This window comes from Mercenaria mercenaria, chromosome 3 (genome assembly GCF_021730395.1).
Source record: "Mercenaria mercenaria strain notata chromosome 3, MADL_Memer_1, whole genome shotgun sequence".
Taxonomy (NCBI): Eukaryota; Metazoa; Mollusca; class Bivalvia; order Venerida; family Veneridae; genus Mercenaria; species Mercenaria mercenaria.
Window position 1 is genome coordinate 71,400,530 of NC_069363.1, and position 14,905 is coordinate 71,415,434.

General features: G+C 36.7%; 1 protein-coding gene across 2 annotated transcripts in view; it reads left to right on the forward strand.

Moving 5' to 3' along the window:
• Positions 1-14,905, forward strand: part of LOC123524441 (E3 ubiquitin-protein ligase TRIM23-like) — a 199,447-nt gene that overhangs the window by 103,197 nt on the left and 81,345 nt on the right. For both annotated transcript variants that reach the window (XM_045302646.2, XM_053539898.1), the window contains exon 4: positions 6,649-6,927. In XM_045302646.2, the coding sequence (XP_045158581.1) occupies positions 6,649-6,927 (279 nt within the window). The remainder of the gene's footprint in view (positions 1-6,648; positions 6,928-14,905) is intronic.

Consider the following 14,905-nt stretch of genomic DNA (forward strand, 5'->3'; position numbering starts at 1 on the left):
TAAAATTTGAATATTGACATTGTTGGATTAAACAGATACCTTTCTGGCTTTCATGTTGGCATTGTCCTTTTACTCCTCATACAATAAACAAATGTGTTTGTAAACATGGAGGGTTCCAAACTGAAGGGGATTCATGCTAAAAAATAATGACAAAATACAATACGTGTAGGTTACTAACCGACTAGGAGGTGTTCATGAATTGAAAATACCCGTGCTCGGCGAATCATGACACCGAGAGCGCATAGCGCTCGAGGTGTTACCGCACAAGCGCGGGTATTTTCAATTCATGAACACCGATCTAAGAGGTAAGTAACTGACTTACACAACGTCATTTTAATTTGTTAGTTTTTATTAATTTATTTATTTGTAAGTCTTTCCTTCTCCCAGTCAGAAAAAATGATTGTGGGAATTACATTAACTTCTACAGGTAAATTGAAATACGTAAAATGATATTAAAAAAAGTTTATGAAGGTTCTGCTAATTCGCCAAATTTGAATGTAAATGCATTTTTGTAAGCCGATTATTTGTTAGGAGTTTTTCTTTGTTTCATTTTACAGAAAAACAAAGAACGCACCAGTATGGTCTCTGTAACATTAATATTTCACATTCTGAAGTTCACATTCTCATGAAATGATATTCAACAATTGTGTATCCGAAAATGGTATCGTCTGTGTATCTGTTCAACTGAATGAAAAGTCTGCAATTTGTTTCATTGTTTGTTGTTGTTGTTTTTTTTTTATCTTTTAATGCACAACTTCATACTTCGGTTGCATGTTTATAAAACATTTTTCATGATAAACTTAGCTTCGGATTCTGCATTTACGGTTTCGTCGTAGTCGTGGCCGTCGTGTTCGTCACCATCATCATCATCATCATCTAACAATAATAATTAAAATGATTATCTTCTTCTTATACTCCTTCTAGTTAAGTACTGAGCCGTGAATATATCTTGTAGATGAAAAAACATAACGATCGTAATTTAAAGGTCAAAATATACAATATTTGAAAAAATAAGTATACACTTATAAATGCTGTAACATGACGCAGGTATTGTCTGTTGTCCCTAAGTACTGACCTGGTACGCATTAATCTTCGCCAGTATTTTTGGGGTTTCCATTAATTTAAGAAATATTTTTATCCTAAAATAACCAATATAAATAACCAATGGCACAGTGGCATAGTGGTAGCTGTCTGACTGTCACGTATGATACCAAGAGTTCAAAATCATCTCAGACCATTTTTTAAAATTCAGTTGTTTTCTCTTGTAGATGTAGTATTCATTTTCAGGAAACGCTGGTGAGAAATACTTTATCTTTTTATCTAACTAAGATACTTTTAAATATGTTATATTCGACATTTGCCATAACGTTTATAGACCATAAGGTTTGATCAGGTAAGCATGGCAATATTTCTACCGATAAAATTTGGGGGAAAATGGTCCGTACGCAGGAGTTGAAGTACACATACAGTTTAGCAGCTAAACGTTTTGTCCGCCATCTATTTGCACATGTGACATTGTGAAAATTATAAAGAAATATATACACAATATTTATATCGCTATTTGACTTCAGACACCGAGAATAAATTTACGGAAAATATTAGGAATATTCTTGAGTGTCAGGTCAATACTTACAGACAAAACATGGTATTAAATAAACATTACAGTTTGAACTCATCTAACATTCTTTTCACGTGCTCAGGTATGGTATGATACCTGTGCACAAGCGCAGGTATGATATGATACCTGTACACGTGCGCAGGTATGGTATGTAGGTATTCATTTTGGTTATTAACCCGCAGAGAACAATAGAACAGTTGTGTAAATATCGCATATCTGTAGCCCTGACCAACCTCTATTTTATAAGTACAACAACACTGCTGACCCATTTAAAGGAGGAGTTATAATTTCAGTGTTGTTTTAAGCAGATGCAAATTTTACAATTAAACACGTGTGACATTATATGGTAGTTGACTAAAGAAGACACATGTAATATACACAGTAGAAGCATGTTATTGTCCCCTCTCTTGATTAATAAACAATCATCAATTGCGGTATAATTTTGAATTATAATTGTAACCATGGTATCATTTGAAACAATACAAAGGTAGTAAATAGCATTTGACTCAATACTTACAATAAAATTGATACTGATTTTTTAATTGATCTCGAATGCCCTTGTATTAAAAAATTCTTTCATAATATAATTATGCCCGTTTCAAAGGAGGGGTATATTGTTTTGCAGATGTCGGACGGTCTGTTGGTCAGTCCGTAGATCAGATAACTCAAGAACGCTTTGGCCTAAGATCATGAAAGTTGATATAGACAGGGTTTCCACTTCCCTTGAAAAGTCAGGGAAATCTTGATAATGGTCAGGGAAAATGAAATTCTGGGCCGATGTTTAAAATGTTCAGTGGCTATGGCAGTCTTCAAGCAGTATTTATAAGTATTTCCAAACACAATTTGGTGTAATTGTGTAAAAACATAATTTTAATTGTGTTTGAGTCAATTTCATTTTTATATTAACTTTGGAATTTGATATTTGTTAATGAAAGTTTGTTATATCTGAAACAAAATAAATATAAAAGGGTGGATTGGATGGCTGTAGGGGAGGAGGAGGCCGGAAAAATATGGTGGTATTGGTCAGTGAAAAGAATGGTTTAGTCAGGGAAAAGTCAGGGAAAGGTCAGGGAATTTCGTTTTCTCAACTAAGTCGCAACCCCGAGAGAGGTTGGTCATGACCAGCAGATGAGCCCTAATGATTTTGAGGTCAGTAGGTCAAAAATCAAGGTCACAGTGACCTGGAACAGTTAAACAGTTTCCGGACGATAACTCAAGAACGCTTGGGCCTAGGATCATAAAAGTTGATCATGACCAGCAGGTGACCACTATTGATTTTGAGGTCAGTAGGTCAAAGGTCAAGGTCACAGTGACCCGGAACAGTTAAACAGTTTCCATATGATAACTCAAGAACACTTGGGCCTAGGATCATAAAAGTTGATAGGGAGGTTGATCATGACCAGCAGATGACCGATATTGATTTTGAGGTCAGCAGGTCAAAGGTCAAGGTTAGAGTGACCGGAAAAAGTTAAACAGTTTCCAGATGATAACTCAAGAACGCTTGAGCCTAGAATCATAACAGTTGATAGGGAGGTTGATCATGACCAGCTGATGACCCCTATCGACTTTGAGGTCAGTAGGTCAAAAGTCAAGATCACAGTGACCCGGAACAGTTAAACAGTTTTCGTATGATAACACAAGAACACTGGGGCCTAGAATCATAAAAGTTGATAAGGAGGTTGATCATGACCAGCAGATGACCCCTATTGCTTTTGAAATCAGTAGGTCAAAGGTCAAGGTCACAGTGACCCGGAACAGTTAAAGGTTTCCGGACGAAAACTTTAGAATGCTTGGGTCTAGGATCTGAAACTTAACAGGGAGGTTGATCATGACCAGCAGATTACCCCTATTGATTTTGAGGTCAGTAAGTCAGAGGACAAGATCACAGTGACCTGGAACAATTAAACCATTTCTGGACGATAACTTGGGAACACCTGCGTCTAGGATCACAAAACTTAATAGGGAGGTTGATCTTGAGCAGCAGATGACCCGTACTGATTTTGAGTTCAATAGGTCAAAGGTCAAGGTCACATTGACCCAGAACAGTAGAACTTTTTTGCCAGATAACTAGCGAATGCTTTGGTTCAAGAGCACATTTGATACTGAGGTCACTTATGACTGGTAAATGACCATAAATATTGATCAGTACGTCAAATGTCCAGTGAACAGTGACCAAATAATTTCTGTTCCTTGTGCAATTACTGAATGCTTCAAGGGGGATATTTCGTGTTCTACGAGCTCTTATTACTACTAAAAAATACAAAGGGGAAGAAATGTCTAAATATAAGAAAAACATTGCCGTTCCCTGTATCAAATTGATGCAAATTAAGGAAATTGCATGAATGAAAGAAATTGACCTCAAAAGGGTATTACCGGGCCTAATATATAAAGAGGACAGTCATGATTCAATTCAGTATTGTCAAAAGGGATTCTGAATAACGTCTTTATAAGAAATGAACAAAATCATGATAAATGAATTTGGTTTATAAATAATTTTCATTGCTTTAATAAGTCCTTCTTAATGTTTTTTTTTTGATACTACTTTGTAGATAGATATTTCCTAATTGTAACACATTACATTATAATACTTGAATATGACTTAATAACTTCTACAACTTTCATCTTTAAAGAATAATATCTAAATTATATTATTAGCCGATCAATTATAGACTTTAAATGTTTTGCTGTTATGAAATAGTTTTGAATATATCTATGCCTGATTTTTTTAGGCTATAAATGTGTAATTTCGTGCTACAAAATCTTTTTCCTTCCATTATAACTTTCAATATCCAAGATGTATACATTACACCCATCCCCTCACACATTATATAGCATTACGCCACATTTGCATCATTACTTGCAGAATATACATTACTGTATTAAGGTACACAACAAAATATGCGCATGCGATGTTTTGGTTTGCTGCCCACGTTATGATATATAAGTGTCTATAAATACGGTGGCTTCTCGTTCTATATTTATCAATGTTTACAAAAGAAAATCATTGCAACACAGGAGAAAAACTGTGAAAACTCGGATGTTCCCGTAATTCTTTAAACAAGAAACTTATCAACCATTAAGTTTCATGTAAACATATAAAACAGTGGTGGCACTTTGCCTTTCGGGGATATTTATTTAAAAATATCATAAACCATAATGTGTGGGTTAGTCGTTTTAAGATTGTTGGCCTCTGTTATTAAAGGGAAAAAAACAACTTGGTGTCAAGATTGAAGGCAATAATTAAAGACTGTTTAGACTGTATTGTTTTGTTTTTAAAGGATCATGTATTGTTCGTAAGTATTGACCTGGCGCTCATGAATATTCCGTATGTTTCTGTAAATTAATTTTCAGCGTCCAAACCTAAACAACGATATAACTGTTGAAAAACCAGTTATATACCACCATGTATCATAAGCAGATATAGCTGTGCGGACATAGCGTTCTGCCACTAATCTCAGGGTTGTGTGTTTGAGTCCTCCGTCTGACCAAATTTAAAAAAAGAATTTATCTGTAAAATTCACACAATTGTCAAACTTATCGTGATTTATCAACGAAATACTCTATTATCCATAAACATTCTTCTATATACGTACATATCAGTAAACCATTCTACAAAATGTCTAAAAAGTAATCATTCATACAACGGATAAATCAAAGGACTGTTGTTAATGAGAAAATGAAATGTTTCATAAAATAATGTAATATAGATACAAATACAGACACACAGAATTATATAAAAAAAATGGTTAGAACTGAATTTGAACCCAAGGCAACATGCTTCCAAGTCAGAGAGCTAACCATTACACCACTGTGCCATTTGTTAACTAATTTGGTTATTATGTCTCCCACCACACAGTGGTGTGGGAGACATATTGATTTACTCCAGTCTGTGTGTCTGTCACAAAGCTTGTCCGCACTCTAAGTCAAATATTTCTCATCCAATTTTCACCAAACTTGAACAAAATGTGTTTTACCATAAGACCTCGACTAAGTTCGATAACTAGCCAAATCGGTCCAGGCATCTTGGAGTTATGGCCCTTGAATTACCAAAAATCGGTCTTTTTACTCTTGTCCGCACTCTTAACTCGAATATTTCTCATCCAATCTTCACCAAACTTAAACAAAATGTGTTTGACCATAAGACCTCAACCAAGTTCAATAACTAGCCAAATCGGTCCAGGCATTTTGGAGTTACGGCCCTTGAATTATCGAAAAATTGGCCTTTTTACTCATGTCCGCACTCTTAATCAAACATTTCTCATCCGATCTTCACCAAACTTGAACAAAATGTGTTTGACCATGAGACCTCGGCCAAGTTCGATAACTAGCCAAATCGGTCCAGGCATTTTAGAGTTACGGCCCTTGAATTACCGAAAAAATCCGTCTGTTTACTCTTGTCCGCTCTCTAAGTCGAACATTTCTCATCCGATCTTCACCAAACTTGAACAAAATGTGTTTGGCCATAAGACCTTACCCAAGTTCGATAACTAGCCAAATCCGCCCAGGCACTTCTGATTTATGGCCCTTGAATTACTGATTGGATCCACTCATCCAGACCATCTAATTGGATCCACTCGTCTAAAACATCTAGAGAAACTAACATTTTTCAGAGGGGCAGTTGTGGGAGACATGCGCTTTTCTCAAAAGCATCTCTAGTTTTGATTAATCTAGATAGTTTCAGGACACAAATAAATATCGCGTAAAATAACGAAAACGCCCGAAAATATTGGCAAAGATTAATGAGTGCCAGTCAATACTTACGGACAATAAACCTTTACAAAATTCTGTATATTTGGGAGTCTTAGTTGCTATATCATAATATACCCTATAGCAAGACTAGTGATATACTATGATTTGAAATTTCTTATCTTACAGTAACTAATTATCTCCAAGATAAACATAATGAGTATAAACTGTTTGTGAGGGTATGATTTACATTTAGTGATAGATCTAGTTTTATTTCAGAAGTTGTAAAATTAGGAAAGAATTGATTGATCATAATACTAATTATGCTGTATTTGCATTTTCAGTTTGATATACTCTGTGATGAGAATGAGGCACATACAGCTGTTGTGTATTGTATCACCTGTGAGACACATCTTTGCATGGAATGCTCAGATACTATTCATAATACAAGGACATTGATTAAGCATAAAAGGGTGCCAATATCGGAAAAACCAAGAGAAAATCCAAAATGTATTTATCATCCAATGCATTTTGTAGAGTTTTCCTGTTTAGAAGATGAGTGTAAAACAAATCCATTAATGTGTTACATATGTAAGGATTATGGAAGACATGTTAAGCATAAGGTATGTAATCTTAGTGGGAGGTATATTGTTTGGCATTGTCCACCCAGCTGTTCTTCCATCCATCTGCACATATGCATCTAGGCATCCATTCGTTTGAAATTGAAAATTGTTTCATTCAAAAAGCATTTCAGCTAGAATCACCAAACCTCACATATTTAAATTATTAATAAGCAAATGACCTTTGCTCAGATATTGTGTTTTTCTCCTTGGTTAGTTAAAAAAAATGAAAATGATCGTAATTCAAGAAGTATTTAGGCTACAATCACCAAACCTCACATGAGTAATAATTAACACAAGTTTGACCCTTTCTCAGGTATTGTATTATCCCCTTTGACCTAGTAAAAGCAGAGGCTTTTCCCCTTGATATGAAAGAAAAAATGCTTATAATTCAAAAAGTATTTTAATTAGAAACGCCAGACCTCCATAATGACTAATTAGCTCACATGTTGTATTGCCCCCATTGACTCAGTAAAAGCAGAGTTTTCCCCCCTGATTTGGTAAAACATCTATCTAAGTACTAACCTGTTGATAGATATTCATGAGACATTAAACAAATGTAAATCACTATAGGGAAATGGTGTACACATCAGGATCACTTCATTTACCAGAGTTATTGCCCTTTATTATTTTACAGTCCATACATTTCCACATAACAAAATAAGCCATTGATGGATCTTCATGATATTTAACACAAACATAGGGTGGTAGTGCATGTGTATCTTTCATCAGGATCTCTTCAGTAACTGCAGAGTTATTGCCCTTTAATTGTTTTAAAATTCATGAATTCCAACAAAACAAAGTATCCCATAGATGGATATTCATGAAATTGAAAACAAATATAGATCACTATAGGGCAGAGCTTTTCCCCATGATTTTGCAAAACAAAAGTAGGAACCAACAAACCAGTGTATAGTCCTTTTGTACATAACTTTACCTAATTCCTTCAATCCATGAAAAATTTTGAAAAAAATATGGCTGCGTAGAGATGGGGCTACTTTTCACTAGTATATGATTGTATTGAAAACTTGAAATCTACAGTTGCTGACCTATATTCAAAATAAATTCACATAGTTGTTCCTTGAGTGACCTGCTACCAGACTTATTCAAGTTACCCTTAGCCCACAGCACAGAGTTGCCCTTGTCTGTCTGTCAGTCCATCCGAATTTGTGGCATGCATATTTCAAAAGTATTTAACCCAGACAAGATAGTCAATCAGCATGAGAAGTTGTGCACCAGGTGTTTGTATTGGGATTTCATTCAGCCACACCAGAGTTATGGTACTTGACTTAATTTGTAACATATTTTTATTCTAGTCTTTCACTCTTGTGAGACTACCCTTGTCTTAAAAGTCTATCTTTAGGCAATTAAATGATACCAAAAAATATGGGGTTGACCATTATGCAGTGAAACCATGGTCACGTGACTGAGACACTTGATGAAAACACTAATATTGCGTAGGCAAACATCAGGAAATATCAACTTTCACTTTTATTTTACCAAACAGCTTCAGCTCAACTTTTGAAGCATATAACTTAGCTTAAAATCATCCGCAGACATTCCACTTTACAATCAAACATCAATAAAGCTTATATCTGGCATGAAAATGGCCTTTACTAGGTGGGAAAATTGCACTATATATTGATATGGACTACATTCAAGTGGACCATGGAGATATATCCGGCAAATTACTACCTTCATGCCTGTAAGGAATATCATTCAGCATGTGAAGTTATGCACCTGGGGTTTTGTTGAGCCAGACCAGAGTTATGACCCTTGTCTTAGTAAAAAATATGCATAAAAGTTTGTGTCGCCTGCATCTCAAAAAGTATTTGACTTAAGAGTTGTAAAACATTACAAAATTGTTATATATCTTGTGAAGTTGTGCAGCTTGTGTTCTGTTTGGGATTTTACACAGCCAGACTAGAGTTACTGCCCTTGACTTAGTGGAAAAGTATGCTTTAAGTGCTGAAAAACTTGTGTTGCATATATCTTAAAAGATATTTGACCTAGAGCTCTTCAACCATGCAGGAGCATTATTCAGCATGTGAGTTTGTCGCGCCCGCTTGCGTAAGCAAAGACATAGTTGTCCAAATGGCTGTTTGGTGGATGTGCATGTGTTTGTGCGTCCGTCCAACCGTTCGGATTTGTTTATCTAAACCATAACTTTGACATGCATGGAGCAATCTTGTTTATATTTGGCATGAACGCTAACCTCAGTGAGATGGAGTGTCATGCGTAAACCCTATGGGATTCCTATTTCAAAGGTCAAGGTCACAGTTAAGAGGTTAAAGGTCATGTCAGATCTTGTCCGGCCCATAACTTTGACATGCATTGAGGAATTTTGTTTAGATTTGGCATGAATGTTTAACTCAATGAGACAGAGTGTCATGTGCAAACCCCAGGTTCCAGTCTGAAAGGTCAAGTCACAGTTAGGGGTCAAAGGTATGGAGCAATCTTTTTTTTTCTTTGGCCTTAATGTTCACCTCTATGAGATGGAATGTTGTGCACAAACCTCGGGTCCCTATCTCAAAGGTCAAGGTCACACTTGGGGATCAAAGGTCATTTTAGAGCTTGTCCGGACTGTAACTTTGCCATGCATAAAGCAGTCTTTTTTTTATTTGGCCTAAATGTTTGCCTCAATAAGACAGAGTGTTACATGCAACTCCCAGATCCCTACCTCAAAGGTCAATGTCATACTTAGAGGTCAAAGGTCAAACTTTGGTGCAGTTTTCCTTGTCCGGGTTGTAACTCAGCCATAGATTGAGGGTTTCTTAAGTAACTTTGCACAGTTGTTTGCCTTGTTTGCCTCAATGAGACAGTCTGTCAAGCTTGAGTAATTGAAAGGTGAAGGTCACAGTTAGGGGTCAAAGGTCAATCTCTTGTCTGGGCTGTAACTTAGGATGGAGATGTTCTTAAATAACTTGGCAGAAATGTTTGCCATAATCAGTCCTTTTGGCTCAACATTTGTTTATTTTGGATTTCACTTTGTGAGACCAGAGTTATGGCCCTTGACATAGTCAGAAATATACATTAAAGCTGCTCCTCCACAGTGTGAAATATTTTAACATGTTCATTTCCATCAAGTTTGGCATAGAATGTATATATGGAATTAAAAAATGGTAACTCTCACACCGATATTTCATGAATTATCCCCCCTTTTTACTTAGAATTTGAAGTTTTGATGCACTTTCACTCCATCCCAATTATTATCCCCCGTTGATGAAATCGGGAGGAGGGTATTGAAATGACGTTGTCCCTCCGTCACGTCCGTGCATCCGTCCACAGCCATTTCTCATTAACTAGCTGGTAGAATTTCATGAAAGTTGAAATAAACATGAACCAACATACTGCGATGATGCCTGTCAAGCTTTTTTTTGATTGGTCAATTTCCCTTAGAGTTATTGCCCTTGAATTAATGAAAAATGCCTAAAAATGTCCGTCCGCAGCCATTTCTCCGTAATTAGCAGGTAGAATTTCATGAACTTGAAATAAACATGAACCAACATACTGCGATGATGCCCATCAAGATTTTTTTTGATTGGTCAATTTCCCTTAGAGTTATTGCCCTTGATTTTATGAAAAATCCGCGTCTGCAGCCATTTCTCAGTAACAAGCTGGTAGAATTTCATTAAACTTGAAATAAATATGAACCAACATACTTCGATGATGCCCATCATTTTTTTTTTTAATTGGTCAATTTTCCTTAGAGTTATTGCCCTTTAATTGTTTAAAAATCCACAGATTTTTACATAACAAACCAACCAATTGGTAGAATTTCATTAAACTTCTTTCATTTTTTTCCATGAACATTTATTATAAACTTATAAACATGTGAAGTTGTGAACCCACACCTGGTCACCACCTTGCCTTGGTCACACACCCTTCCCCCCCCCACCCCCCCCCCCCCCCCCCCCCCCCAATTTTTTTTTATTTTTTTCATTCCTTTCATTCCTTTCAAACTGTCCAAGAATATTTATCAACATGCAAAGTTGTACCGTTCCCCAACCTCACTCCTCCACCCAGTCATGCCCACCACCCCGATCATGCATTCCACCTCCCCACCCCCCATTTTTTTATAAATTTTTTTTTTTCATTTTTAAATTTTCCATCAATATTTATAATCAGCAATCAACATGTGAAGTTTTGTACCCACACCCAGTCACCCCCACTGCCCCCCCCCCCAAAAAAAAAACCCAAACAAAAAACATTCATTTTGTGTTTAATTGATTTTGACTAATGAAATTATTTGCTTCTTAGTAACAGCCTTAACTATTTGCCGGATATATTTTTTTGCCATTCCTCACCACAAACCCTTTCGGCGGGGGATACCAATTCATCGAATTTGCTTGTTACTAAATGGATTTGATTCAAACTGAAAGTGGTTGTTCCACATCATCTCCCACATCATATGACGCAAGGTCCGTAACTCTTGTACCAATATTTAATAAATTATCCCCCACTTTTACCTAGAATTTTAGGTTGAACTTCTCTATCTTAGTTATTACCATATGGATTTGATTCAAACTTAAGATAGTTGTTCAACATCATCACTCACATCATATGACACAAGAGCCACAACTCTTGCACCAATATTTCATGAACTATCTCCCCGTTTCACTTAGAATTTCAGGTTAAAGTTTTGATGCACTTTCACTCTATCTCAGTTATTACTAAATGGATTTGATTGAAACTTAAAATAGTTGTTCCAACCTTATCACCCACATCATATGACACAAAGTGCATAACTCTGGTAATAATTTTTCATGAATTATGCCCCCTTTTACATAGAATTTAAGGTTAATTTTGATGCATTTTCACTATATCTTAGTATTACTAAACAGATTTGATTTAAACTTGAAGTAGTTGTTCCACATCATCACCAGTATCATATGACACAAGGTGCATAACTCTTGCACCAATCTTTTATGAATTATGCCCCCTTTTGGCTTAGAAATATACTTATTTAGTGTTTTGATACACTTTATCTTTATCTCTCTTATTACTTAATATTTTTGACACAGACTCAAGCTATTGTGCAATATCTTCATCCATCATTGGAGTCATTAAACACTCGTGACAGCACCAACTTCCACAGATGTACCCAATTTCTCTATCCAGCATCGAAATAGTCGAGCGCGCTGTCTTCTGTGACAGCTCTTGTTATAACTTGGCACAAATGTTCCCCATGATGAGACAACTTGTCATGCGCAAAACCCGGACCCTTAGCTCAAAGGTCACAATTGGAGGTCAAAGGTCAACAGGGCTTTTTTTCCTGTCCAGTCCAGAACTCTATCATCCATCAAGGAATTACAATATTACTTAGCATAAATGTTCCCAATGGTGAGATGACGTGTCATGCGCAACACCCAGAACCCTAGCTCAAAGGTCAAGGTCACACTTGCACACTTGGAGATCAAAGGTCAATAGGATTTTTTTCCTGTCGGGTCTATAACTTTGTCATGCAAAACAGAATTTAAATATCAGTTTGCACAAATATTCCCCTGGATGAGACAATGTGTCATGTGCAAAACCTGCGCCCTTAGCTGCAAGGTTAAGGTCACACTCTGAAGTCAAAGGCCAAAAGGGCTTTTTTCCTGTCCAGTCTGTAACTCAACAATCCTTAAAGGGTTTTTAATATTACTTGTTCACCACCATGAGACGGAGTGTCATGGGCAAGAGCCAGGTCCCTAGGTCTTTGCTCTGAGCATTTCTTCTCCATGCATGGAGGGATTTTGATGTAACTTGGCACAAATGTTCACCACCATGAGACACCCATGTTTTTATACTCCTGTTAGAAAAATGGGACGTATTATGGGAACGCCCCTGGCGGGCGGATGGGCGGGCGGGGGGCGGGTGGCATCCACAGACTTTGTCCGGAGCATATCTTCTACATGCATGGAGGGATTTTGATGAAACTTGGCACAGTTGTTCATCATCATGAGACGGAGTGTCATGTGCAAGAACCAGGTCCCTAGGTCTAAGGTCAAGGTCACACTTAGAGGTCAAAGGTCAAATTCAAGAATGACTTTGTCCGGAGCATATCTTCTTCATGCATGGAGGGATTTTGATGAAAGTTGGCACAATTGTTCATCATCATGAGACGGAGTGTCATGCGCAAGAACCAGGTCCCTGGGTCTAAGGTCAAGGTCACACTTAGAGGTCAAAGGATACAAGAATGAAAAATTCAAGAATGACTTTGTCCGGAGCATATCTTCTTCATGCATAGAAGGATTTTGATGTAGCTTGGCACAATTGTTCACCATAATGAGAGGGAGTGTCGTGCGCAAGAACCAGGTCCCTAGGTCTAAGGTCAAGGTCACACATAGAGGTCAAAGGATACAAGAATGAAAACTTTGTCCGGAGCATATCTTCTTCATGCATGAAAGGACTTTGATGTAGCTTGGCACAGTTGTTCACTATAATGAGACGGAGTGTCATGCGCAAAAACCAGGTCCCTAGGTCTAAGGTCAAGGTCATACTTAGAGGTCAAAGATACAAGAATGAAAACTTTGTCCGGAGCATTTCTTCTTCATGCATTGAGGGATTTTGATACAACTTGGCACAAATGTTCACAAGCATGAGATGGAGTGTCATGCGCAAGAACCAGGTGCCTAGGTCTAAGGTCAAGGTCACACTTAGAGGCCAAAGGTCAGATACAAGAATGACTTTGTCCGGAGCATTTCTTTTTCATGCATGGAGGGATTTTGATGTAACTTGGCACAATTGTACGCCATCATGAGACAGAGTGTCATGCACTGGTCCCTTCTTTTGAATTACTTCCCTTTGCTGTTACTATAAATAGCTTATATTGTAACTTTTTCATTACAAATCGTAGGGAAAAATCGAGACCACTTTTCTGTAGTACAACATGCATGTTACATCCAATTCTGAGGTGTATTTTGAGCTATCTCTACCTGGTAAGGATTTTTATATGGACTTGCAATTTTTTTTTTTTTTTTTTTTTTTTTTTTTCTCTTTAAAGATTAACTTCCCTTAGTTGTTACTATAAATAACTTACATTGTAACTTTTTTATAATTGACCGTAGGGAAAAACCAAGACCACTTTTCTGTGGTACAACATTGATGTTACTTTCAAATTTTGGGTGTATTTTAAGGTATCTCTACCTGGTAAGGATTTTTTTTGTGGACTTAGAAAAATAAAAGAATTACAAGAAAAATAAAAGAATTACAATAATTTCTTTAAAAAACATTGTAAACAACTACAAAATTAAAATTCCATTTGCAAATACAGGTGCTAGTGTAAAGAAATTTGCTGTGACGGGCGTATATTGTGACATTCTGGCACTCTTGTTAGAATTACATTCCTTTGTTTTTACTATAAATAGATTATATTGTAACTTTTTGGCTTACCTAAGCCAAAGGCTCAGGGTGAACTATTGTGATCGCTCACCATCCGGCATCCGTCTGTCCATTGTCCGTCCGACGTTCGTCCACATTTTCCTTTAAACAACATGTCCTCCGAAACCATCAGGCCAATTTTGATGAAACTTCACAAGGATGTTCCTTGAATGGCCTTCTTTAAAATTGTCTAAAGAATTGAATTCCATATAGAACTCTGGTTGCCATGGCAACTGAAAGGAAAAACTTTAAAAATCTTCTTGTCCAAAACCACAGGTCATAGGGCTTTTATATTTGGTATGTGGCATTATCTAGTGGTCCTCTACCAATGTAGTTCAAATTATTCCCCTAGGGTCAAATATGGCCCCACCCAGGGGGTCACATGGTTTACATAGACTTATATAAGGAAAACTTTGAAAATCTTCTTGTCCAAAAGGACAAGGCTTAGAGCCTCAATATTTAGCATGTGACATCATCTAATGGTCCTCTATAAAGATTTTTCAAATTATGCCCCTGGGGTTAAAAGAGGCCCCGTCTCGGGGGTCCCAAGTTTTACATAGACTTATATAGGAAAAAACTTAAAAAATCTTCTTGTCTGAAACCAAAAGATCTAGGCCTT